Below are 24,457 nucleotides of genomic sequence, written 5' to 3' on the forward strand. Positions count from 1 at the left end.
TTTTTAGAGAAATAAGGAGAATGGTGTTATAGGTTTGAGAAACTGATAACCTAAATTAATGAGATATTAATTGATTTTGTTTCTTTTACCATAATTAATTATAGTGTACATTACTCGTATACCCTTCTATTAATTATTATTCATTTAATTATTTCCTTAATTCTCATTAGGGCATAGATGCACACAATAGTTGCAAGAAACATTTGAACCTAGCTCTCTCTCTCTTTTTTTTTCTCTCTCTCTCTCTCTCTCTCTCTATATATATATATATATATATATATATATATATATATATATATATATATATATATGATTTTAATTGTTGTAATTTTGAACACACAATTTCTAACACCTTCTGAAAAAAATCGACGGCCCGGTGATGGAGGGTGGCGGCAGTCCGATGGTGTTTGTCGAGTAAGTGAAGAGGAGGAGTTGCTAGAAGGCGAAGACTGGAGTTATTTTTTTTTTAATTTTTTATTAATAAAATTAGTTAATAAATATAAAATAGACAAAACTTCAAAAATTGTCTATTTGGCTTGAAAAGACAATTTTACCCTCATATTAGACGTAATAGAAATTTTTTTACTGAGTTTGTCAAAAGAACCATCCATTAAAATTTTTAAACCACAAGGACTATCTTTGATAACTTAAAAAGTTAAGGACTAAATTCGATTTTTTTTAGAAAACCCATGGACAATCTACGAAGATTGAAGATATTTTTTACAAACCCAAGGACAATTTTCCTTTTATAAATATAAGTAGTTTTTCCAAACACACAAAAAAAAATTACATCTTCAACACAACTATATTTTTACATTTTATTTTTAAAGATTCTATTTTACATTATGTTTTAAACACCAAAATAAATATTCCAAAAATATTCTTATTTTCCAAGTTTGTATAATTTAAAAAAATACCCCTTCAAATTATAAAATTTCACAATTTTTTCTAATAAGTTTTTGTAACAACATTAAATCTTATATTACTAAATAAATACAACCAAATGAAATATTCGTAAACAAACATTTCATTAAAAACATTAAAAATTTTAATGCATTTTTTTATTATATTTAAAATATAACAATACAATTAGTTATTCTTGTTTTTATTTAATATTTATATAATTAAATTAAATAAATTAGATGTACATAAAACCAAACAAAAATGACCAAATATAACAATAGAAAGTTACTATAAATCAAGAAAATGAATAGTAAACTAGTGATACTCCAAATTCATTTATTAAATTGAATACAAATAAAGTTGAATTGCAGACTTTATTATCACATAATCTAATAAATATATTTACCAAAAAACTAATTTTTATTTTCAAACTCAAATCCAAACGTCCATTATATTCTTTTGCCAAAATAAGAAAAGGGACAATTAATTACTTTCAAAATACAAGGTACTAAGAATGCATTAGACAATTCAATAAGGGAAAACCCGTAGAATTAAAACTCAAGGATAGTAAATTGGAATTTCAGTGCAAAATCTTTTTCTTATATATATACACGTCTCGCCATTTTACGATTCGTGCTTCCATCAGCAAATACACTATCAACAAAAAATGAGCCGGTGGTGTGTAACCAATCACCGTTCACCGGCGCCACCGCTCCTCATCCTCGCCGTCCTCTCTGCATTACTCCTCATTCAGCCCTCTATCGCATGGCGTCCATGGCCTCACCATAGAAACAACGCGACGGAGCTCGAACTCGGAGGTTCAAAAAAGTACGAAGGGTCGTCGGAGTTTGTCAAACTCCGGTACCACATGGGCCCCGTTCTCACTGCTAACATAACCGTACACATTATCTGGTACGGAACCTGGCCTAAGGCTCAGAAACGCATTATCCGTGAGTTCATCAACTCCATCTCCGCCACCTCCGCCCAGTCACCGTCGGTTTCCGGTTGGTGGAAAACGGTGCAACTCTACACCGACCAAACCGGTTCCAACATCTCGCGAACGGTTCGTCTCGGCGAAGAGAAAAACGACCGGCTACTTTCTCACGGTAAAAAACTCACTCGTCTCTCCGTTCAATCGGTGATAAAAGCCGCCGTGACTGCTAAAACAAAACCCTTGCCGATAAGCCCTAAAAGTGGACTCTACCTGTTACTCACCGCCGATGACGTGTACGTTCAGGACTTCTGCCAGAACGTATGTGGATTCCACTATTTCACATACCCGTCCATCGTAGGGTACACTTTACCCTACGCCTGGATTGGAAACTCCGGGAAGTTTTGTCCCGGTGTCTGTGCATACCCCTTCGCCGTTCCCGACTACATCCCGGGGCTAAAACCGATGAAATCGCCGAACGGGAACGTCGGAATCGACGGGATGATCAGTGTGATAGCTCACGAAATCTCGGAGCTGGCTTCGAACCCGTTGATTAATGCTTGGTACGCCGGTCAAGACCCTGTGTTTCCGGTGGAGATAGCCGATCTGTGTGAGGGCATCTATGGTACCGGTGGTGGTGGGTCCTACACAGGACAAATGTTGAACGATAGAGATGGTGCCACGTATAACATGCACGGGATCCGACGGAGATTCTTGGTGCAGTGGGTTTGGAATCATGTGGTAAATTACTGTACTGGCCCGAATGCGCTTGACTGAAAAGCGGACAGTGGCAGTGGGTGTAATATTTTTCCCCAACATTTGGCCTGTCTAGTCCTTTTTGCCATAATTCCTGTTTAATTTTTTGGTCTGTTTTTATTAATTTATATATATTAAAAGTACTATTAGTGAAATTAGATAATTAAAAGAGGACGAAAATGGTACAAATTATTTGTCGGTACTTGTGTTTCCCGCCATTAGATATTTTCGTCTTTTAAGGGTAAAATGGAGAATACCGATGGGCCTGGAGTGATGTGCAATTAGATTTTTGTGAAAAAAAATGAAACGTAAAAATATTAAAAAGATTTATTTATGTTAATGAAAACAACTGAGTAATCATAATATCAAAATTTATTTTTTATAATAGTTTTAAAATAAATGAGACGCTATATGAATATTTTTTCGTCAGCTTCTTATACGGTTAGATTATAAAATATTTGATGGTTTTAAATTTTATTTTCCCAAGTTTTTAGTAAAGGACTAAAATAGTGTTGTCATGATTTCATGCTATCATTCTAGTTTTGTTATGAGTTATGTGAAAAGCTAAATTATAAAAGTAATTCATCTCATATATAGAAACAAATCTAAGAATTCTTCTCCAGCACACGTGAATTGATTTGTTCTTCGAAGAATATCAGTTGAGTTGTTGTTTAATAAATGTTAATATAAATTTTAAAAGTAGATAGCTATTAATGAAATTGATTCATACCAAAATCATTGTAATCGGTTCCGAGATTAATTCAAGCGTTATAGGAACCATCAGTTTTGTGATTTGTTTTCTGAAAATTATGTGGTTAAAAAATATTATACTCTATTGAAAACAACTATGTAATGGAATTTATTTATTTATTTATTTATTTTTTTTGGAACCGGCGGGGATCTAATCCAATCACCCCAATTAATACTACATTTGTCATATCTATGTTTTATCCACAGAAATGTTATAGACTTAATCGAATCGACAACCTTAATCGGATTAGCAATATCGTCATTGAAGATTCTATCATTCCTGGCATGCCAAATGGCCCACAGAGCACCATAGCGGATCGAGAACATAGCCTTCTTCTTGCGATTGGAACCCATCTTCAGTCTGACACCCTCATCAATAATTCCTCGAACAGAGTTGGCGTTTATCTTCCCAATGCCGCACCACTTCTCCAGATTCCTCCATACATGATCCGCAAACGGGCAGTCAACTAGGAGATGGTCGGAAGTTTCTAACCTCGAGATACATGCACTATACCATTGGGAGTCTACCTTAACATTCCTGTGGCTAATGGCCAACAAAGTTGGGATTCAACCCAACCTAGCTCGCCAAGCGAAACATACAACTTTCATTGGCACCCACTTAAACCATGGAAATTCACCGTCGCATATTAGGTGTAGGGATCTGTCTATTCTCGTTCTCATCATAGCTACACAGTAATTCTCTTTACAAAAATTAGATTCCCAGGTATCGTCGATTGGTGATTTTCTAATAACATCATGAACTAGAATGTTTACTTTTCTAAGTTCAGTTTTGCATCTAACAATATTATTCCAAACTCCAGGGATATTTTTTGAAGCATCAATATTTTCATTCGGACTCCCCATATAATTTGATGGTTTTTTATTATTATATATTATATACAAAATAGAAGAATTGTTATCAAGTTGTAAAGCAACAATATAATGCACTTTTATATTTTAAGGTTAATGTCAATGGCAACTAATAGTGTTCATTTTACTTTTTGTGCCTTAATTATAATCATTATGTCGTTAAATTTTGGGTTTTCATTACATCAATAAAGTGTGTTAGATGTATTTTATACATCTATTTGCACGTTTACCTCACGTATTTACATAGCTGGTTAATTATAAATTAATGCATATTACTCATTTTACAATAAAGTTTATGAATTGTGGTGAGCACGTTGGCTTCAAGGTTTTTGGTGGAATTTCAAGTGCCTTTGAAGATTAGAACTTATCAAGGATAATGTATGGAAACTTAGGGCAAAACGAATAATTTGGCTTTGAAAGGACGTCAAACTACATGTGTTGTATGTTATTGTAAATGCAAAACTGTTAGGTGTGTCAGACCCAACAAATAAAGGGGTACAACTGACTCCAAATACACTGCTTTAATGCACTAAAAAGTAGTAAAAGGCAAGCAGGGTCGAACCACAGAGACACGGGACAAAAGTCTATACCTTTTTGTACAAGGTACTTTGGTCACAAAGGGGGGGGGGGGTTGTTTGCAAAAGTAAATAACTAAATAACAATCTACTTTAAAAGCATGCACAAAATGAAATAGATTTGTAAACAAATTGATTGAATGGTTCTAGTTCTAGTTCTCAATGTTGTTGTTCAACTTGATTATGACTTGATGTAATTCAAGATTGCTATTCTATGTTGGTACTGAAAGATATTAACACGCTCTAATAACTCTCGCTTGCCAAATTATCTAACCAAAACACGCTTTTTGATTAGACCTAGCTTTACTAATTCAACCTAAACACGCTCTTAGATTGTATTGAAAAACCGCATTAAGTTTTGTACAAGCTTCCCAACAATGTTCATTTCTTCTCATACGCTCGGAAGTGTGAAAACATGTGATATATGTTTTACAATAAGAAAACTTATTGCTTGTTACCAATTATTAACTCAATAGAACGATTAGGTGCCCTAAAAGTTAATTAACTGCACAAAAATTCAATTCATGAAGGTGGCCAATCAAACACAAATCAAATTCAAGGATTCTAGTTTAAACAAAAACATAATCACTAGAATAGAATCACAAATCAAACATCAAATCATATGCTTCAAGTCAAGCAATCAACATGTTTTGAACAAAAACTAGAAACTATGGTTTCTTAGCCACACATGGCTAAGAACAAATCAAACAAGAATAAGATGGAATTGGAATGTTTAATCCTTACAAAAGTGAAATCCAAATGTTTGCAATGATTAAGTCTTCTCAAAAACTCCAAGAATTCTCCCAAAATTGCCCTAGATCGCCAGAAACTGCTCCCCAAAACCGTTCTCCCTTCAAATGACGTTCTTCTGCTCTTTTAATTAAAGTTCACGTGACTTGCCATAAGGCCATGCGTTTTTAGCATGACCATGCCTTTTGCCATGTGTTTTTGGCATGGCCATTTGTCTTGACCATGTGTTTTTGGCATGACCCAAGCTTTTTGCTTAAAATCAAACAAGTCTCCACTGTTGGCTCCATCTTCAGTCTAGCTTCACTAGGGGTGAGCAAACCCGAACCAAGAAACCGAGAAACCGACAAAAACCGACGAAACCGAAACCGGAAAAACCGAAACCGAATCAAAACCGACGGTGTGGGTTTTAAATTTGTAAAAACCGACTTTCCGAGTTCGGTTTCGGTTTTGCCCCCAGAAACCGACCCAACAACCCGAGAAACCGACCCCTCTTTAAAACCGAGAAACCGACCCAGCAAACCCGCAAACCCGATGCTTTTTACTAATTATTTTATGTTTCTATATATATATATATATATATATATATATATATATATATATATATATTAAAAAAATAAAAATAAATAAAAGAAGCTTAGGTGTTTTTTTAATTATTTAACTAATTGTTACATTTCTGGAAAATGGGTTCAAACCCAAAACCCATGGGTTTAAACCCAGAAACCGTAAGTGTATGGGTTGAACCCAAGAAACCGAGAAACCGCCCAAACCGATATCAGAAACCGAGAAACCGAACCGACCAGAAACCGACCCTATTGGGTTCTAAAAACCAGAAACCGATCATTTACGGGTTGGGTTGGGTTGGGGTCCAAAACCGACCCAAACCGACCCATGCACAGCCCTAAGCTTCACCACGAGTCGTGTTACTCAAATATGAGATGATAAATGACAGACACGACTCGTGTCAATGTGACATGAGTCGTGCTTCAAACGTAGTCCTTTGCTATGATGATAATGCACAATGACTCGGGTTCCGTCTTCTTGTTCTCTTCCATTGTATGGCCGGTTCATCTTCTCTTCATGCTCCAAAGCTCCATGCTCCAAGTTCCATGCTCCATAATGCCTGCAAAATAAATCAAAAATAGTGAAGTATCAGACATTCTTGATGAAATGTGCAATTGCCCTAATAATTAACTAAATGCAAGAATTATGAAGTAGAATGCTATAAAAGGACAGAAATAAACATGAAAAATAGGTGCATAAAATGCACCTATCAAAAACACAAGAGTTGTGGGTTACAAGTAAGGGCATTGGGTTCCCATGAGTCGTGTGCTTTGGCAATAGCCAGATCCAGGCATCGTAACTTGTTAGACATTCCAATTTAGGCATTGTACTTATGAAAATACACAAGCCATGTGTTTTTACTTTTTACACTAAATTCACCCTGCCTAGGGTGAATTTGAGTGAGGAAACTAGAGAATAATCGGCCGAGGAACGAAGATTCTTGATTGGGTGTAGAGAGGGGTTGAGGGAAGAGAAGGATGAAAGAGAGGAGAAGATAAGAAAACATAAAAAATGAAGATCATGGGTTCTTGATATTGTGTACTACTTAAAGTGGGAGCAATTGTGTGTTTTTTCATTGATGATTAACATTATATTTGCAACTAGATTAATATATGAGATCCTAACCAACTTTTTAAATGATGAGATCTATAACCAATTGATCATTTTCAAGACCTTGTTAAGACACTAACGATACATATTACATTTTGGAAATGGTTAATCTCGTTGTATGTTATTGGTTTTCAAGTTATATGCTGTGCAAATAGTCAAGTAGTATGTATTGCCTTACATTAAAATATTGGTAAATTAATAAAAAAAAAAAACGCGTTTAGCTGAACGTAAGAGAGACATTTTTATAATGCTATTACTATGTATATATGAAAATACAAGGTCATTTTATGATTTTATTCCTTAGTCTTGTTTGAAGTTAATTATCATAAAAACTCAGAATTAAATAAATATTGTATTGTAAGATTTAAATATCAAAATAAATTTATTTAGTCTTTTTATGGTTTTAAATGTTCGTTTTTCTGTTTCTTTTGAAATTTTCACATTTTAAACATAAAAATCGCATAGATGACTATAAATGGTGATTAAAAAAGAAAAATAGAAGTACAGAGGAGTGTGGGTTATTGTTTTAGTTTGTTATTTATTAGGTAAAAAGAATAGATGCTTTTTAGGCGCCGATTTGCTGCTTTTCCGCCACCTTTGTTTTGGATTAGACGCTTTTTCAATTTCATTTCGATACCATATTATTTTTTTCTTTGGCCAATATCATATGTTCTTTTATTTGTCTTACACCATCTAATATTGGAGCAATATTTTTGATTATTTTAGTTATATTTCTGTAGTTAAATAATAACTTTTATTATAGAATTTATACTTTATTTATAGAAAAATATTTAATATAATGTTTTTATTGATTAGTCAATTCTAAAATATATCAGATACAATTATTTATCACAGGACATACGAAATATATAATATTGCGTTCTATCTCCTTTTCTCCCATAATTCCGCCCGTGAATTGGCGTACTTGACTGGTCCCCAAAATATTTCGGTGGTTCTCAATCTAATTTAACTTTAATGCTTGATTGATAGTTTATTTTTAATTTATTTACTTTTTATAACCATTTTTTATTATTGTTATATTTGGGTTTTACCGGGTTAATATACATTATATGTTTGTTTCATTTACATACATTTCGATTGGATAAAATCTCTTTTTATTTAAAATTATACCCAACAATGATAACATTAAATTAAGGCATCTTACTTAATGCCACGATAAATGAACCAATAGTGTTCTGAATAGTACATCAGTTAATATGCAATTGTGCTTACATTAACTCTATTTAGCTCTCATTCGTACTTTTGGATGTTAGATACCAATTAAGATGTTTATTCTTTGTTACATGATGACATTGATTTACCTTCATCAAAATTTATATTTCGTTTCCAATGAAAATATTTGAAATAAAACATTTTCTCTTATATGTTTGCAACCAAGTGAATAAGCACTTCAAAAACAAATATATTTTATACAGACTATAGTATTAAAGGATTATTGAATGTATTTTAACTGAAAATTTAGATAAAATATTTTTTTTTGTACGGCACATAAAATAATTAATGGGAGGTTTTAGAACCTCAAATTGACCATTTTTGTCATCATTATAAGATGATAAAAGCTGTCAACTAATATTCCAATTTGACTTAATTTCCACTTTACATTAAAAGATTACATATGCCATTAAAGTAACGTCTTCCTTTGTCGTATTTTATCGAAAATGACATACTTAATATTAAAGTAAAATATTTCTTTATTGTATCTTATATGATATTGTTGTAGATCAACTTCTATAAATAGATACAAAAACAATCAATGGAAACCATAAATATAAAATGCTATTGATCATAGGACATAGGGTGATTTAATTGAAAATGACTCATAATTCTTGCAAGAATTAAAAAAAAAAAAAAAGAATCTAAAATAAATAAAAAATCGAGAAGAGTGTCAAAATCAAAACTCAATCAATTAAGGAGAGCAGGAAAAGTGAAATATCCTAAACCAATCAAGCTCTCGTTAAGCCTAGACCGTGGTTTAAAAAATAGTATTTAAAAGAATGATGGCATCAATGTGAAAGGGAAAGGAAAGACTATACAAATTTTAAAAAGATAGAATTTCATGCAAAAAGCCCCGTTTTAATCATTTTTTTATAATTAAGTTGTACTTTCTCTATTAAGCATTTATTGAATTAAGTTATGTCCTAATAAAAACACAACGATTTAAAAGCTAGTTTGATCTCTAATATGTGTTGCTAATTTATAGAGAAACTTAAAAGAGTAAATCATTGTACACAAGAGACCACTCTAGCTATATGTATCTACTTGTAGCTACCTAACCTAACTGGCCAACAGTCCATGTGCTTAAGTAATTCAGACCCCCACCCCCGCTTCTGGACCACTGAATCAACACATAATCATCCAATCCCAAAAGGCCAAAACCATAAATGGATGACAAAGAAAGATTGTTGAAAAGTTGTTGCAAATTGACTTCTTTTTGTAAGAAAGGTGTTGGTGTATGGGCTTGGGGATGGAGTGGTGCCATCACAATGGAAGTTGAGATAGGGGGCACCGACCAAATGTATGCAAAATGATGTCAAGTATATGAAAAGAAAGATAAGCACACATACAAGACAAACAAACGTGGTGCAACACCCAATTGAGTTGTGACTAGAGGTAAATGAGTATTTATAATGTGGACATACAATACGGAATGGAAATTGATGTGTTTAATTGTAAAGAATAATGGGTATTGATAGATTTTTAAGTAGTTTAGGCTTTTTTTGGGAGGCTAGTTGAAAAGCTTGCTATTAGCTAAAGAAAATAGTTTTTGTCTTATAAATTGATAAAGTAATTAGGTTTGATAAAAATTAGTTTATAAGTTAGATGATAAATGTAAATTAACATAAAAAAAAACACGAGAAAAAAAAATCTCGCCAAAAACCTTAAGCATTTACCAAAAGTAGTAAAAAATTAAGGAAATAACCAAAATAACTAACAAAATCTCATATCCTTGCCTGTAATTTCATAGACTGTGAGCCCAATGTATTTAAACATTTAGAAAAAAAAAATTACCCTTATTTTCACATTTTGAAGCTCAATGAATTCTAAGAGCTGAAACCGTATTGCCCTCTAATAATGTTGTAAATGATCTAATCTTTAGTTATTTTGTTTGTATTTTATAAGATAATGTTTATAACATCATTGTTCTTACAAACATTGTAGTTAATGCTTTAAAAACTTGTATTTTACGTTTCAAAACTTGTACTACCCGGAGAGGAAATCACACATGACATGTACATCTATGATTGTACAAAACTTAATGCAAAAGTTGTACATTAATGACTTGTACAATCGCGGATGAGCATGTCATCTGCAATTTCTTAGATATTTTTTAAAAGCTAAAAATGTTTGCGTCTCATACTTTAAAATGTTGTACAATAACACTTTGAATAAAAGAAATCACAAATGGCTTTCCTATCTAATTATACAAGACTTTAATGTATATTTTATGCATTAAAGACTTGTATAATCACAATGGGAATGTAATTGTGATTTCGTTTCTTCAAGAAAAAAATCAACGGAAATCATAGTTTGCAAAAGAGGATATCGCAATCGGAATGCCATTTATGCAAAATGACAATATTTTTTTGACAAAATTGCAAAAATAGTCCCTGTGGTTGGCAAAATTCTGCAGATTTGGTCCAAAACGAAATGTTGATGCACCACTGGTCCAATTTTAGATACCTTGTGTAGTTTTGGTCCCTATGGTTGACATTTTATGTGTTTTTAGTCCAAACCCAACCTGAAATGACGAATATGCCCTTTAATGATTCTTTTTTATTTATTTTTAACTTTTTATTACTATTTTGATTAAAAAATATAAAGAAAATAATACCACCCCCCCCCCCCCTCTCTCTAAAAACCCAAATCTTCACTTCATCGGTTTCTTTATCAGTTTATCTTCTTCATCAAATCACATTTTCAGCCTACCATCCCACAAAAACATTAAAATTATATCATTAAAAAATCAACTTTATTATTTTTATAAAATTCGTTCATACTCTTATCATTTATTTTGTTATAGATATTCACGTCTCTAAACTTAATAAAAATTTAAGTACTTAAGTTATACCTTAAGAACAAAATATAGTTTTTTAATCTTCAAATCAAAACGTTGTCATAACTTAAGAACTTAAGTTATACTTCTTTTTTCTAAAAGAAGTCACTAAGTGGTTTTTTTGGGTAATCATTAATAAATTGTTTTATTTCTTTAAAATTTAAGAGTATATTTAGAAAACTTGTTGGAAAAAACTCATGAATTCATCAACAAACGTATCTCAAATAGATTTTCAAAAAATTAAGCTTAAAGATAAAGTTTCATTCTAATGTTTAAACTTAAAGTTTTTAGTTTAAACAAAAAAAACCCTAAATCTAAAAACTTCTTTAAAGAGATTTCTTTCAAAAACTCATAACTACTTTTTTTTTCAAACACTTTGTGTCCAAATAAAAACCAATAAGTGCTAATTTTGTCAAAACATTTGCACAATAAAAATAAAATTTTATTTTGTAGTTGTTTGGACAAATTTGCGGGCCAAGTTTTGAAGCAAAATGGCTATATTTGTTTCAAGGACTGGTTAAGCCCAATTTATTTGAGGTTAGGTTAAAAAAAGTGGCGTTAATGCTAGTTTTTTTTTTTTTTTTTTTTTTTTTTTTTTTTTAAATTGTTATAAAATTTTAAGTTCTTTCAGTCCATATGTTATATTTTGGGCCAAGGCTGTGGATGAGTAACCAACTATCAATGTCACTTTTTTATTATATGCATTGAACAAGTTTTGTAGCATATCAAGTCACTAAACCTACTTTTCTAGTTTGAATTATATCAATATGTCAGATGATCATTTATCCAAAAAAGAAATTGACTCGTGATATTATATCACAATATCACATGCTTCAAGCTCGGATGACATAAAAAAGAATTAATTAATAATAAAACCTATTCGGTACAACAGGTAGCAATTTACTCAGTGCTATAATGAGAGACAAATAGAAAGTAGATCGCTATTTATTACATTTAGCCCTTTATATAAAGATAAAGTATTGAGATTACATGCAAGATCAATTTGAGCTATTGGGTTTCTCATTTTCCAGATACTTAACGACTCCATAGACAACTGTTCCAGCAACAAACAAGAACACAGTTGGGGTAAATGATGGATAAAGATACTTCACAAACAAAGCATCCCATTCTTCAGGAAGGAAACCTGTACACACAAAGCATTACAATCAAGCCCAGAACACAAATCATGAATATAATAAAATGTCATGCTATTCCATTCTTCAAATCATCCCCACTTTGTCTCTTTTTGATCCCAAGATAGTAGAAGATAAAGAGGGATGGACTACAAAATCGTCATTTGAGATTTGTTCAAGAAAAATCATAGAACTTGGATAAAGATCAACAATGTTCAATCTCCTCCTCTCTTCAAATTTATGTGCAAGGTGCTAACAAACATATATGCAGCTCCTAGGTTTAGTTTTTCAGAACTGTTCAGATTCATGGAAGAAATACTTAGTTTACTCGATCTAAATTCTTAACACCAAGATGGTGTTTAGGAGAATAAAATTCAATTGGTTGATAACTGTAACTGATTGTGCTTAATTTCAATTCGAAGTTATAATTTGCAATACCTGAAGCAGCAAGAGCAAGCCCTTCAAAAATAATTAGCGAACCTAGCCCTAACCAAGCAAGAAGAAAAGCGCGCTCATTGATGCCCTGCTCATTTGACGCCTCTCCTCCTCTTTCCGCTTGTTGAGAAGCAAATTTAGGAGTATCAACTGGATCTCGGCGAATAATCCGAGCTCTTTCCTTCTTACCTTTTTGCTTCTTCACCGGAGATGATGTAGAAACGGAAGAAGTCGAGCCAAACCCTAGGGGCGGTGACTCGGATTTGAGGGACGAAGAGGTCTCATCGCTTGATTCGGAAGACTCTGGTGATGAAGATGTGTTCTGTGCTTTAATGGCGGTCAGATGGCGAAGTTGATGGCGGGATTTGTGGCTGAAAGTGATGAAGGTTGAAGATGAGGGGAAAATTAACGCCATTTTCTGTTTAGTTCGTTAAGCCACCATTTTTGCAGGTGATTTTACAGACTTTTCTTATTTCCTTTTTCCTCCTTGTAGTTTTGTAACATGCCTTTTATATCCTTCTACTTTTTGAGGTTTTATCTACTTTTATAAGTAATAAAACCTCAAAAGGAATTGGCTTTAACAAAAAACACTATTTTATAGGGAGTTTGGAGAGCTAGGAATACTCTTGTCTTTAACAAATTTCACTCATCCCAACTAATATAACGCCCCGTTCCTGGTACGTATTAATTCATTAATGTCTTTTATAAAGAGCTACTCGATAAGTAGTAGCCCTAACTCGTCAAGTAGATGTCAGGATTGGACGTGGGTTTAAGTGACCTACTCGGCGAGTCTGTGTCTTGACTCGACGAGTAGGCCACTCTGGATGAAACCCTAATCCTTAGGGTTTGTACCCTATTTAAACGTCCTTATAGCTCTCATCCCAACCTCCAGCACCTCTAGAGCGTTCCCCCCTTAAAACCCTAGCCCTCCATTGGTGAGTTTGAGTGTTTCCTTCTTGATTTTGAGTGTTTTGGTGTATTCTTGAAAGTGTAGAAGAGAAGGAAAGAGAGAAGGTTCAAAGGAGAAGAAGGAGATCCAAAAGCTAGTTTCCATTTGCTACTTCATCTGGTAATAAAGCCTCTACCTTGTTCATTTACCTAGTAGATCTTCATATATGCTTGTTTTGCCACTTTTGGGACATTTCAAGGTCCAAACTCGAGTTTGGAGCTCCCTTAAGGTAGGGAACTATAGATCTGGACATCTTTGAGCTCCGGGAGCTCAAAGTAGCTACCTTTATGCAAAGCAAGGCCTTGCTCCAAACCATAGGTTCCCATTTCTAGCTTATTCTGGTGTTTTAGCTTCATACCTCTATGCATGTACGTAAAGTTGGCAACTTTACGTGTTATATCGGCCTTAGAAGCTCAGATCTATGAATTGGATGCACTAGAATCGATTAGAATCAACTGTATAGTAAAGACATGCATAGGACTCGACGAGTCATTCATTGGACTCGGCGAGTCGGAGCGCAAACTACTGATATCTCCGATTTGAGAGTTGTGAGTTGAATCAGTGAGTGGAAGAGGACTCAGTGAGTTAGGACAAGGATCTGGAAGTAGAGGGACTCGACGAGTCTATGCCCCGACTCGGCGAGTCGAGTCGCGAGTTGGAGAATTGTGAGTTAGGGAACTCGGCGAGTCCATAGAAGGACTCGGCGAGTAGAGTCAACCTGGAAGTTGATTCTGACCAGGACATTGACTTTGACCAGGGGTAAATTGGTTATTTACTCCATGAGGAATCATCAGTTGATTTAGAATGTTATGTGATTGTAGTCGGAGAGTCTCCGGAGCAGCAAACAGGGATTTCTCACTCGGGATATCAGTAGCCAGTTATACGAGTTGAGTTTCCTTCCAGTAGGAACGGGTCTACGACCACAATGCCGACCCATTTAGATGATAGTAGTTCCGGACTTCGGTCTGATGTCGGGCGGGGACCGATGCAGCAGTATGTATGCTTGATGTCTTTGTGATTCATGCATGTTTGTGATATGTGTTATATGATCCGGACTTCGGTACGATGTCGGGCAAGCCCGATGCAGTATGTGATTATGCTATATGTTCATGTTATGTTATGTTCAGTTTATTCCGGAATTCGGTCTGATGCCGAGCGGGGAATGATGCAGTGGGCGGGGCCCAAGTTATTCCGGACTTCGATCTGATGTCGGGCGAGGCCCGATGCAGTGGGCAAGGCCCAATATGTGTTATTTGTGTTATTGTATGGTGTGTAGTAGTTTGGGGGAGCTCACTGAGCTTTGTGCTTACAGTTTTCAATTTTGGTTATAGGTACTTCCACTAGCAATGGAAGGGCTCGGGTTGATCGCATGACACACACCACAGTCACAGCCTGGGAGTTCACTCTGATGATTTGATATGGGATTTTGATTTGAGACAGATACTATGATGTTTTATGATACATGATTATGATTTTACTTATGATTTTGGATGGTTGATGGTTTTATTAATGTTTTAAAAAAGAAATTTTTGGGTTGTATTTTTGGGATGTTTCAACTAAGTTGTTTGAAGACATAAAAGCATTAACTTTATCGTGGGTTAAAAATAAAAGGAATGAAGTCCATATGAACCGTGAATCTTGATGTGTTTTCCCTTTGGTTGTCATGTAACTTGGTTTCCTATGTATTGTATTTTGTTTGCTTTCTTTTGCCTCTAGCTTCTTGCTAGAGGTTTAATAATAGTTTTGTCGTTAAAAAATCTACTTTTATAAGTTATGCTTAGACAATATTAGATGAAACTCTGACTTGGTGCTTTAATTAATCTTATTGATTAATACTCCTAATCTATTGGTTGATTTAGTTGTTCATGGAAGGATAGTAGAAGAGACTCGTCTTAAATCTTAGGTCGACAAAGAATCTAAACCATTTACTTCCCTTGTTATTTTTGTTGTCCTACAATGATCTCCAACTACAAACAGCAAAATACCATCTTCTAACGTTTCTTATAATGAATGTGATTATGCAACAAAAGAACCATTGGAAATCCAAGTGTTCATTATTTCTTAACAAAGGAAAACAACAACGACGACGACCCGCCATAACAAAAACATACTGTCTGGATCATTTCAGCTACCTCCTTCGGGTCCTACTCCATGGTCACCTTGTCCACCTCACTTTAACACTACAATTACTGCACCTTTACTAAAGAATGTTGTTAATACTACCAATCCACCACTATGTCATCATTTGTTTTAGATCTTAGGTTTTTTTTAGCAAAAATAGTTCCTTACTTTCTGGTCCCTTGTCAGGTCATCGACCTTATATATAGATTTATCTTCTACTATTTCAATTATACCTTCCTCCTTATGGATCTTAGATGTAGGTGTATATCACCATATGTCACCTTACGTTTCATTATTTGTCTCATTGTCTCTTGGTTTTCTTGTATCTATTATGACTCTCATTGGTACATCTATGTCATTAGAGGGTGTTGGTTATGTTGTTACTTCTTCTAAAAGCCTCATAATATTTTATGTTGTTATTATATTCCCAAACTTTATTTAAAAATTGTTTTAGTTAGACAACTATCTTTGTCTAAATTTGAGTTTGAGTTTTCTTTTATGATTCTCTTTGTTGTGTCCATGACACATGATCTTAAAAGGCGAGTGAGACTGGTCTTAGGCTAGGAAAGTATTTGATGGGTGTTCTTTCAGGTATTGACTTGTCTTCTTTTTGTTTGAGTTACTTGTATTTTGATTTTTATGTATGACATTCTTGTTTAGGATATGTATAAATGTCACATTTACAGTTCTCAAGAGCTCTATGTCATGGATGTATTTAATGTATTTGATGTTGTTACTTATAGTGTTGATTTGTCTTCTTTTCTCGTTTAAGTCTTTTTGTATTTTGATTTTTATCTATGACATTGTAACATCCATATCACCGGTATGTAATTTATTCTGACTTTATTCAACTTAATTCACAAAAATTTGAAAATCGAAGAATCTGGAATTAATCGCGTTGGACGCGACAAGTCTCTTAAGGGCGCGACGCGCCTGACCCATGGGTTGAGCGTTTTTTTTTTTTTTTTTTTTTTTTTTTATGGTTTTGGGGCTATTTAAAAACCTTTAACTCTATAGGTTTGGATCATTTGCGGCCTCCAACATCATAGAGAGAGTCTCTAGAAATCTTAGTCCCATTTTCTCTCATTTTGAGTCTTGTTTCACATTGAGAGCTTATTGTCCCTTTGTTTGTGCTTGAAGCTTAAAGATCAAGATTTCTTTTGGTGCATTGAAGCGAAGAGAAAAGTGTAGATCCAACAAGGTTGCACCTTTCTTGGACCTTTGTGAGGTACAAAGCTTCAAGCTTCCCTTTTAGTTTACTAGAGATTGCTTATTCTCATTTTTATGCACTTTTGGTCCTTCTTTGGTAGTGAGCTTGGAGTTGAGATGACTCCAGCTTCTTTTGAGTACTTAGGATTGTTCTACGGACCTTTTGGACTTAGAAAGTTGGTGTTTTGTGCATGTCCTAATAAGCCATGCAAGTTGTGCTGGCTTTTTAGGTCATTTTAGTGCATAAAGTTTAGATATTGCTTAATTGGAGTGTCTTAATGAGTAAAGTTGGAAACTTTATCCATTAAGACCACGCTAAAGATCGTATATGGATTTATGGGCTCTTAACTTAATGGATTAAGTCTTTTCACCTTATGAAGAAGGTCTGGACGCGACACACTTTTTAGGGTTTTCTAAGGCGTGTTTGTTTTAGCCTGAGATCCTGATTTTTTTTGTCATTTTGTGGATACGGGACACCCAGAAGATGGTGTGGCGCACTCATTGACCAACATATTGACTTGTTGACTTTTTGACTAAGTTTAACCTTGGATCAAACTTTAGGGTTTTAGGTCATAGCTGAGTTTGTCCCTTTTTTTATTTAATATCTAGGTGATGTGTGAGAGTGGTATGTTAGTGTTCGCATGCTGTGGTGGTTGCCCGGTCTATCTACAAGGTGCGTTTTCTCACTATACTTATACTACAATATGGATCATCTGTATGCTAGGATATTAGTATGATGTAGTGAGTTGTTAGGCAGGTAGACTTGTTTAGACAATTGTTTGTCATTGTTGGTTTGTTTGTTTGTATATTTGTGTATTTATATATGTCGACATATTATGAGCGAGTTGAGGGCGGTTCAGCCTTGTGCTAAAGGCCAAGAAACTCCGGGCGAACCAACTTGTTTAGACAGTTGTTTGTCATTGTTGGTTTGTTTGTTTGTATATTTGTGTATTTATATATGTCGACATATTATGAGCGAGTTGAGGGCGGTTCAGCCTTGTGCTAAAGGCCAAGAAACTCCGGGTGAACCAACTTCGTGCCGAAGGCCATTACTTGTATGTAGTGTATGTATATTGTTGTGTATAATATTTTGGGGAACTCGCTGAGCTTTGACTTGTAGTTGTGGATTAAATGTTTCAGATATTTCAGATGATCTGGGGAAGACGAAGGTTTGACTGTAGACACTCATCAACATATTTAGCATTGTGTGATTTCGCGTTTGTTATAATACTCTAATTTTTGGATGATTGTCTTTTGTAACAAATGATTTTTATTGACTTGGGGTTTATGAAAATTGTATTTTATCTTAATTAAAAATCAAAAAATTTATTGTGTAAAATGAGACTTTGTAAAATTAATCCCACATAAACCATTGAAAAAGGTAAAAGAATAAAATCTAAATGACTACATTTTCGAAGAAAAAAAATCATAGCCTAACCATCCATTTTTAACATTATATTTCATGAATTTAATTATTTTTCATATAAAAATTGTGTTCGTTAAATTTAACGTTTTGTGAAGTTGGGTAAAATGAGTATGTTTTAAAATTTAAATAAATTTGGATATAATAATACGGGTTAAGATCTACAGCCTGTCAATATGGTATTTTTTTGATATGAGAGAAGTGGAAGGATTCGACGATTCGTTTCCATCATATGGTATAGTTAGATGAAGAGAGTTTAATCATTTGCATATCAAGGAGAGTGGAAAAAGATTAACAATGGCTATAGGATGGTTAGGGATCTTTTAGGATGATACCATATAAATTTTGATAAAAATCACCACGATTCTGGATGATAATTCATTATAAAATCAAGAGCCACTTTAAAATAGGAAAGTATATCTACGTAACTAAATCTAACAAATTCCTAAATTTGTATACAAATCCTTAATAAGATTCGTGGCTTATTTTGTGGATGATGGATGGAAGATATGGGTTCGAATCTTTCCAAATTATTTTTTACACATGAAGTTAGTTCACTATTCTTTTACTTTCAAGTGACCAGTCTAACTACCATCCTTTTGGACAGAACTCCATGGGAGCCCTAGATATTTTATCATGTTAATCTGCAATATCCATTGATGGAAATCCAGTTCTATCTCCATGGCGATTCTTGTGTACCCCTGCATTCCAACTGCCTTGTTCTTGCAAAATCGTCGTCAATCAGCTCCACTAACTCCCGTCCGGTGTTCTTCTTCGGCTACCGTTAAACTGCCCACTTCTAAGGCAATAACAAGTTCCAATGGCGGAAAAAGCACCGGCGCTGCAGTTCTTTGGTACAAGAATGATCTTCGTGTCGATGATCATCCAGGTTTAATTGCTGCCTCGAAGCATACGGCGGTTGTTCCTCTTTATGTCTTCGATCACCGGATTCTTCGCTGTGAGTGCCTTTAACTACTTTACTACTACTTCCGCAATTAGAGTAAGCTTTCTTAAACCGATTCTTCGCGTTTCATACGCTATCACTAATCCTCGCATTGAAGAATAGTGATGCAATTTAGTATTTGAAGTTCCAGTTCAACGAAACGAAGTTTTGGAGAATAATTTGATGGTTGTAGCAATCAAAATGGTGCATATACTGTATACACAATATTTTGATGTATTGGTTCTCGTTTTACCAACTGCAGACTTCACTGAGGAAAAGCTTGAGCTGCTCCTCTTTGCTGTGAAAGATCTGAGAAACTCATTGAAGGATCTGGGATCTGATCTGATGATCAGGTCCGGGAGGACAGAATCTGTAATCCAAGATCTTGTAAAAGAGGTTGTTACCTTAAGGTTTGCTTGCTAAGAATTTTTTAGATTGAACAAGAAAAGGGGCAGCTTTCATCACCCAACCACTCATAATTAATTCATCACCTAGGGTTGAAACAGGTCAGAGCTGCAAACATTTACACACAAGAAGAGGTGGAATATGAGTTACAGTTGGTAATTGAGAAGGTTAAAGAAAACTTGGGAGACATAAAGAGCCCTAAAATATCTCTATGGAGTACCCCCTTTTATGATATCAAGGTATATCTTTCACTTCATCAGTACTAGTTTGCAAACTTTGCATTTTGGATTATGCTGATTTAATCTAAATCTTTCCAGAACATTATGGACATCCCATTGTCATATGAGGAGTTTCAACAATTAAAATTGTCCATACATTCACCTCTTTCATCCCCAAAGTTACCTAGCATAGCAACAGATTTAGCCTGGGGTAAGTATTAAGTAATATGGTTCCTATATGAGAAAGTAACTGTATTTAATTTGTTGTTTTGATATAGAAATTGTATTTGCTTCATGATCCAGGTGCTCTACCAACACTGAATGATTTGAAGGAATTCATAGATGAGAATCCATACAAATCAAAAGATACCTGGACTTCCATCAAGAACAATTCAGCTGAATACGTAATGCAGAATGCTAGGATTCTTGCATCAAATGGTCTGACTAGTCAAACCAATTTGATGCCCCTTACTAAGACTAACCAGAAGAGAATAAAAAATTCAGCATTTATAACACAACAAGGAAATGTTATTGGAGGTGGGACAAATGATGTGCTTAATGCATTGTCAGCATATCTAAAATATTTAGAGGGTACTACACGCAATGATTGGCAGGAGTATGTATCATTCTTTTCCTGGATCTTTATGTAATATTTATATTTCAAATAATTGGTATTTGTATAAACACCTTTATATATATTATTACAGGGTGCATGAAAAATTACGCAAGGCTGAAACACGTGAAGGAGCTTCATTTGGTGTTCTTTTTGGACCTGTCCTTCAGCTTGGAATAGTTTCTAGAAGAAGAGTGTATTATGAGACTCTAAAATATGAAAAAGACAGAAATGGTGGATTTCTGTCGCCCTTTGGCTACTCAACTGCCACTATTGCAGCAGCAGTTGGCCATGTTCTCTCAACAGAGGTGAGCTTTTCCACTATTGCCCTCTATCTTGATGAATCTTATTCCAAATTTGTGACTTTTTTTTTGGCAGTGGTATAGTCTTTTGGCATCGAGAAGTCAATTTGATTCAACTAAAAGATATTCTATTCGATACTGGAAGTGGAATGGTTATCTAATACAGGCTAGATTAAAAAACTAATCTTTAAACTTTCTATACAGAATTTGATTTCAAATCACTCATGGGATTTTCTTGTTTTTTTTTTCTTTATAGTATACTGTTGTGGGAAGTGAAGGTCCTGCAATTCTTCTTGTGCATGGTTTTGGTGCTTTTTTGGAGCATTATCGTGACAATATTAAGAATATAGCTGAAAATGGCAACCGTGTTTGGGCTATTACACTTTTAGGATTTGGAAGATCAGAGAAACCAAATGTTATATACACTGAACTTTTGTGGGCTGAGTTTATAAGAGATTTTATAGTTGATGTTATTCGGGAACCAGTTCATCTTGTTGGGAACTCATTCGGAGGTTTTTTTTTTTTTTTCTCAATCTTTTTATAAACTTTTCTTTTTTAATTCTATAAGTTATAATGATAATCTTTTTCTAATTGCCATGTGTACAGGCTATTTTGTTTCTATTGTTGCTGGTTTATGGCCTGCTTTAGCTAAGTCTGTGGTCCTCTTGAATAGTGCTGGCCATTACATTCCAGAATATTCTTCTGTGCCTCCCTTTAAGGTATATATATATATATATATATATATATATATATATATATATATATATATATATATATATATATATATGAATTCTTTAAGATAAAATTAGAGGTTTTTGTGGAATTAATATATTTATTTATTTGCTTTTTAGGAAAGGAAAACTACAGGAATTGCATGGTTAGGTGCTAGGGGCATTTCGGGCTACCTGAAGTTGAGTGTTAGGAATTTAGTGAGGAGTTGCTACCCAACTGTAACTTTCTTGAAACCTTTTGTATCCATATAAAACTTTTTTCATATTATATTATGTTTTTTTTTATTGATTGCATTTTTTTCTTTTTTTGCAGAAAAGGGATCGTGTTGATGAAGGGCTTCTCAGTGAGATGGTAAGGGCAGTATCCTTTAAGGCCATATTATATTTTTTTTAGAGTTTATAGTATATTTTTGTAATATTGGTCCCAAAAAGTTCTGTGTTGTAATTGTGGTCCTTATTTTAGGTTTTTTTTTTAACATAAATGACTTGGAACATGGACCAAAAATGTTACAAAAACCTCAAATAAGGATCAAAATTGCAAATCACTACTCAGGGACCAAAAATGTAACTTACTTTAAGTTTTTGTGAATGTTGTGAAATTGTGCATTTCCTTAATGAAGAATAGTCATATGACCCTGGTGCAGTGGTGGTTTTGGAAAGCCTTTTTACATTTGATCCTTCAATTCCAATGAATTATGTGCTCAAAGGACTTGAGGAAAAAGTCATGATTATCCAGGGGATGAAAGACCCGATTTCTGATTCCAAAACCAAAGTGAATCTTGTCAAAAAACACTTGAAAGAAATTGAAATCAAGGAGTTAGATGCAGGACACTGTCCCCATGATGAGGTACCAGAAGAAGTCAACTCTATCATTCGAGAATGGGTGGTCAATGTTGAAAACAGACATCAGATCTTGGAACAAAAAGTCAAAGATAGCAGAATGCCAACCAAAAAACAAAGTCTTGAAAAAGAGTTTAGTGGTCAAACCTCTTGAAAAAAAAGTTTTGAGGTAACAATTATGAAACTTGATTGTTATTTAGTGACAATATCTCTTATTCTTTTGTGTTAGTATCACATCAGCCATTGAAGAACACATTAAACCAAATGCTATGCAATGATTGGAATGAGTTGGTTTAGGACTTGATTTATGTAAGAAGTATTTAATAAATTACAAATGGTTTAATCATCAACCATATGTGCCTAGAAAGTATTTATACAACGCTAGGAAGAGAAGTAAGGTGCTTAGAAGAAGCTAGAAGAGCAAATGTGAGTAAATACCAAGAGTACATGTCCCTATCAATAATTTGTGATATGTATTTGGCTTAGTACTCTTGATTGCAATGTGTCTATTATATGTAATTGTTACATTCATGAAACATATTTTGGAAATTGTTTTCACTTGAGGAATACTACAATTGGTTTGAAAACATATTTAAGCATCATATATATGCATATCACTTAGAGTACTAAGGATGACTCAAGTGTGCGGAATTAACTTACGTTTCATCTAAGTAATGGTTTTGTCTGTGAGGTTAAGGTTTAAGCTTAAAGGTGGACTCAACAAACATATTTTATGGTTTTATGTATGATTGTCATATGTATACAAAATGCTGGCTTAATGTCGGGTTTAAACTAGTTTCAGGTGTGATGTTACTACCTTGTTTATGTCATTATACCATCGATACGTATAGTAGAAGACACTTGTTCGGAAAAATGTGTGTTTTTTTTACTGAAATCTAACAAAAATTTAAAGAAAATAGAAAAATAAATTGGATACAATAGTTAGGACATAAAAGATTTTGAATGAATATATATAGGTTGATTTGGATTGTTGATGAGATAGTATAAGGGTGAATGGAGTTGGTGAGGGGGCGGGGGAGACGGCTTGCTTTATCTCCGATACTGCAAGTATGTATGAGTCTTAGCATGAATGCGTATCGCCAAATGAAGACTTTACGGGTTAACTAACTTGTGCCCTCTCTAGACTTTGTTACTTGTATTTTCTATATAAAAAGTTATAAAAATATGTTTGTATGCTTTTAGCTTGTTTTGTATGTTTTCAATTAGTTTTTTTTTTAAGTAAAAGAAGTGAATGGCTAATAGGGATGAGAAAGATGAGTTTTCATGTGTTATGATATTGGTGAAGTGGAAGAGAGAGTTAAGAAAAAAGTTGATGTGACAATGATATGACAAGTGAATTAAAAGGGATAAAATGATGAGCCCCCCTAAGGGGTCAACAGTAGGCATGTAAATTGGTCTGGAACTGAAAAAAGGGAAACCAAATACGTCGTAAACTACGGAACGAAAGTCGGAGCTAATACCACTAACTGGTTCCGATTCGATACTAGTTTTATTAAGAAGTTTGCTATCTAAGAAGGTGTTCGGAACTGGAACTAAAAAATCGAAAACCGAATAAGACGTAAACTAAGAACCGAGAACCGGACAAAATACCAATAATCGGTTTCTGTTCGGTTTTCGTTTAAAAAGTTCATCCTTAGTCAGCAGTAGGGGTGAGCAAACCCAAACCAAGAAACCGAGAAACCGACTAAAACTGATGAAACCGAAACCGAAGCAAAACCGACGGTTAGGGTTTGAATTTTTTTTTAAACCGAAGAATCGGGTTCGGTTTCGGTTTTTACACAGAAACCGACCCGTACTTAAAACCGACAAACCGCCCCAAGAAACCGACCCATC

The 24,457-nt window shown here is 34.1% G+C and overlaps 3 protein-coding genes and 1 long non-coding RNA gene across 4 annotated transcripts; 3 read left to right on the plus strand and 1 right to left on the minus strand.

Annotated features, from left to right (window-relative positions):
- Nucleotides 1–1,518: 1,518 nt before the first annotated feature.
- Nucleotides 1,519–2,745, plus strand: EXL3 (EXORDIUM like 3). Its single transcript, XM_079015881.1, has one exon. The coding sequence runs from the start codon at nt 1,571–1,573 to the stop codon at nt 2,609–2,611; it is 1,041 nt and encodes a 346-aa protein (XP_078872007.1). The 5' UTR covers nt 1,519–1,570; the 3' UTR covers nt 2,612–2,745.
- Nucleotides 2,746–12,125: 9,380 nt separating this feature from the next.
- Nucleotides 12,126–13,308, minus strand: LPA2 (low psii accumulation2). Its single transcript, XM_079017177.1, has 2 exons — nt 12,853–13,308; nt 12,126–12,425 (listed from the first exon to the last, which is right to left on the minus strand). The coding sequence occupies exons 1-2, from the start codon at nt 13,262–13,264 to the stop codon at nt 12,280–12,282; spliced, it is 558 nt and encodes a 185-aa protein (XP_078873303.1). The 5' UTR covers nt 13,265–13,308; the 3' UTR covers nt 12,126–12,279.
- On the plus strand, nt 13,169–15,540 carry LOC145070242 (uncharacterized). The gene is made up of 4 exons (XR_013689872.1): nt 13,169–13,299; nt 13,451–13,526; nt 13,844–13,918; nt 15,130–15,540. It is a non-coding gene; the product is annotated as an uncharacterized LOC145070242 (long non-coding RNA).
- A 3,532-nt stretch (nt 15,541–19,072) lies between these two features.
- LOC145066325 (DNA photolyase) lies at nt 19,073–22,953 on the plus strand. The gene is made up of 12 exons (XM_079013553.1): nt 19,073–19,509; nt 19,757–19,890; nt 20,001–20,138; nt 20,217–20,328; nt 20,421–20,733; nt 20,825–21,038; nt 21,109–21,198; nt 21,289–21,544; nt 21,639–21,751; nt 21,884–21,982; nt 22,077–22,124; nt 22,389–22,953. The coding sequence occupies exons 1-12, from the start codon at nt 19,233–19,235 to the stop codon at nt 22,755–22,757; spliced, it is 2,163 nt and encodes a 720-aa protein (XP_078869679.1). The 5' UTR covers nt 19,073–19,232; the 3' UTR covers nt 22,758–22,953.
- The last annotated feature ends 1,504 nt before the right edge of the window (nt 22,954–24,457 follow it).

The sequence above is a fragment of the Lactuca serriola genome, chromosome 8 (genome assembly GCF_051521515.1).
Source record: "Lactuca serriola cultivar US96UC23 chromosome 8, Lser_US96UC23_V15, whole genome shotgun sequence".
Lineage (NCBI taxonomy): Eukaryota > Viridiplantae > Streptophyta > Magnoliopsida > Asterales > Asteraceae > Lactuca > Lactuca serriola.

Bases quoted from the DNA above. Each gene is read 5' to 3' on its own strand.
- EXL3 (XM_079015881.1), top strand. From the start codon at position 1,571: ATGAGCCGGTGGTGTGTAACCAATCACCGTTCACCGGCGCCACCGCTC.
- LPA2 (XM_079017177.1), bottom strand. From the start codon at position 13,264: ATGGCGTTAATTTTCCCCTCATCTTCAACCTTCATCACTTTCAGCCAC. The intron at 12,426-12,852 runs GTATTGCAAATT...TTGTGTGTACAG, and splicing joins GCTTGCTCTTGCTGCTTCAG to GTTTCCTTCCTGAAGAATGG.
- LOC145066325 (XM_079013553.1), top strand. From the start codon at position 19,233: ATGGCGATTCTTGTGTACCCCTGCATTCCAACTGCCTTGTTCTTGCAA. The intron at 21,039-21,108 runs GTGAGCTTTTCC...TTTTTTTGGCAG, and splicing joins GCCATGTTCTCTCAACAGAG to TGGTATAGTCTTTTGGCATC. The intron at 21,545-21,638 runs GTTTTTTTTTTT...CCATGTGTACAG, and splicing joins TGTTGGGAACTCATTCGGAG to GCTATTTTGTTTCTATTGTT.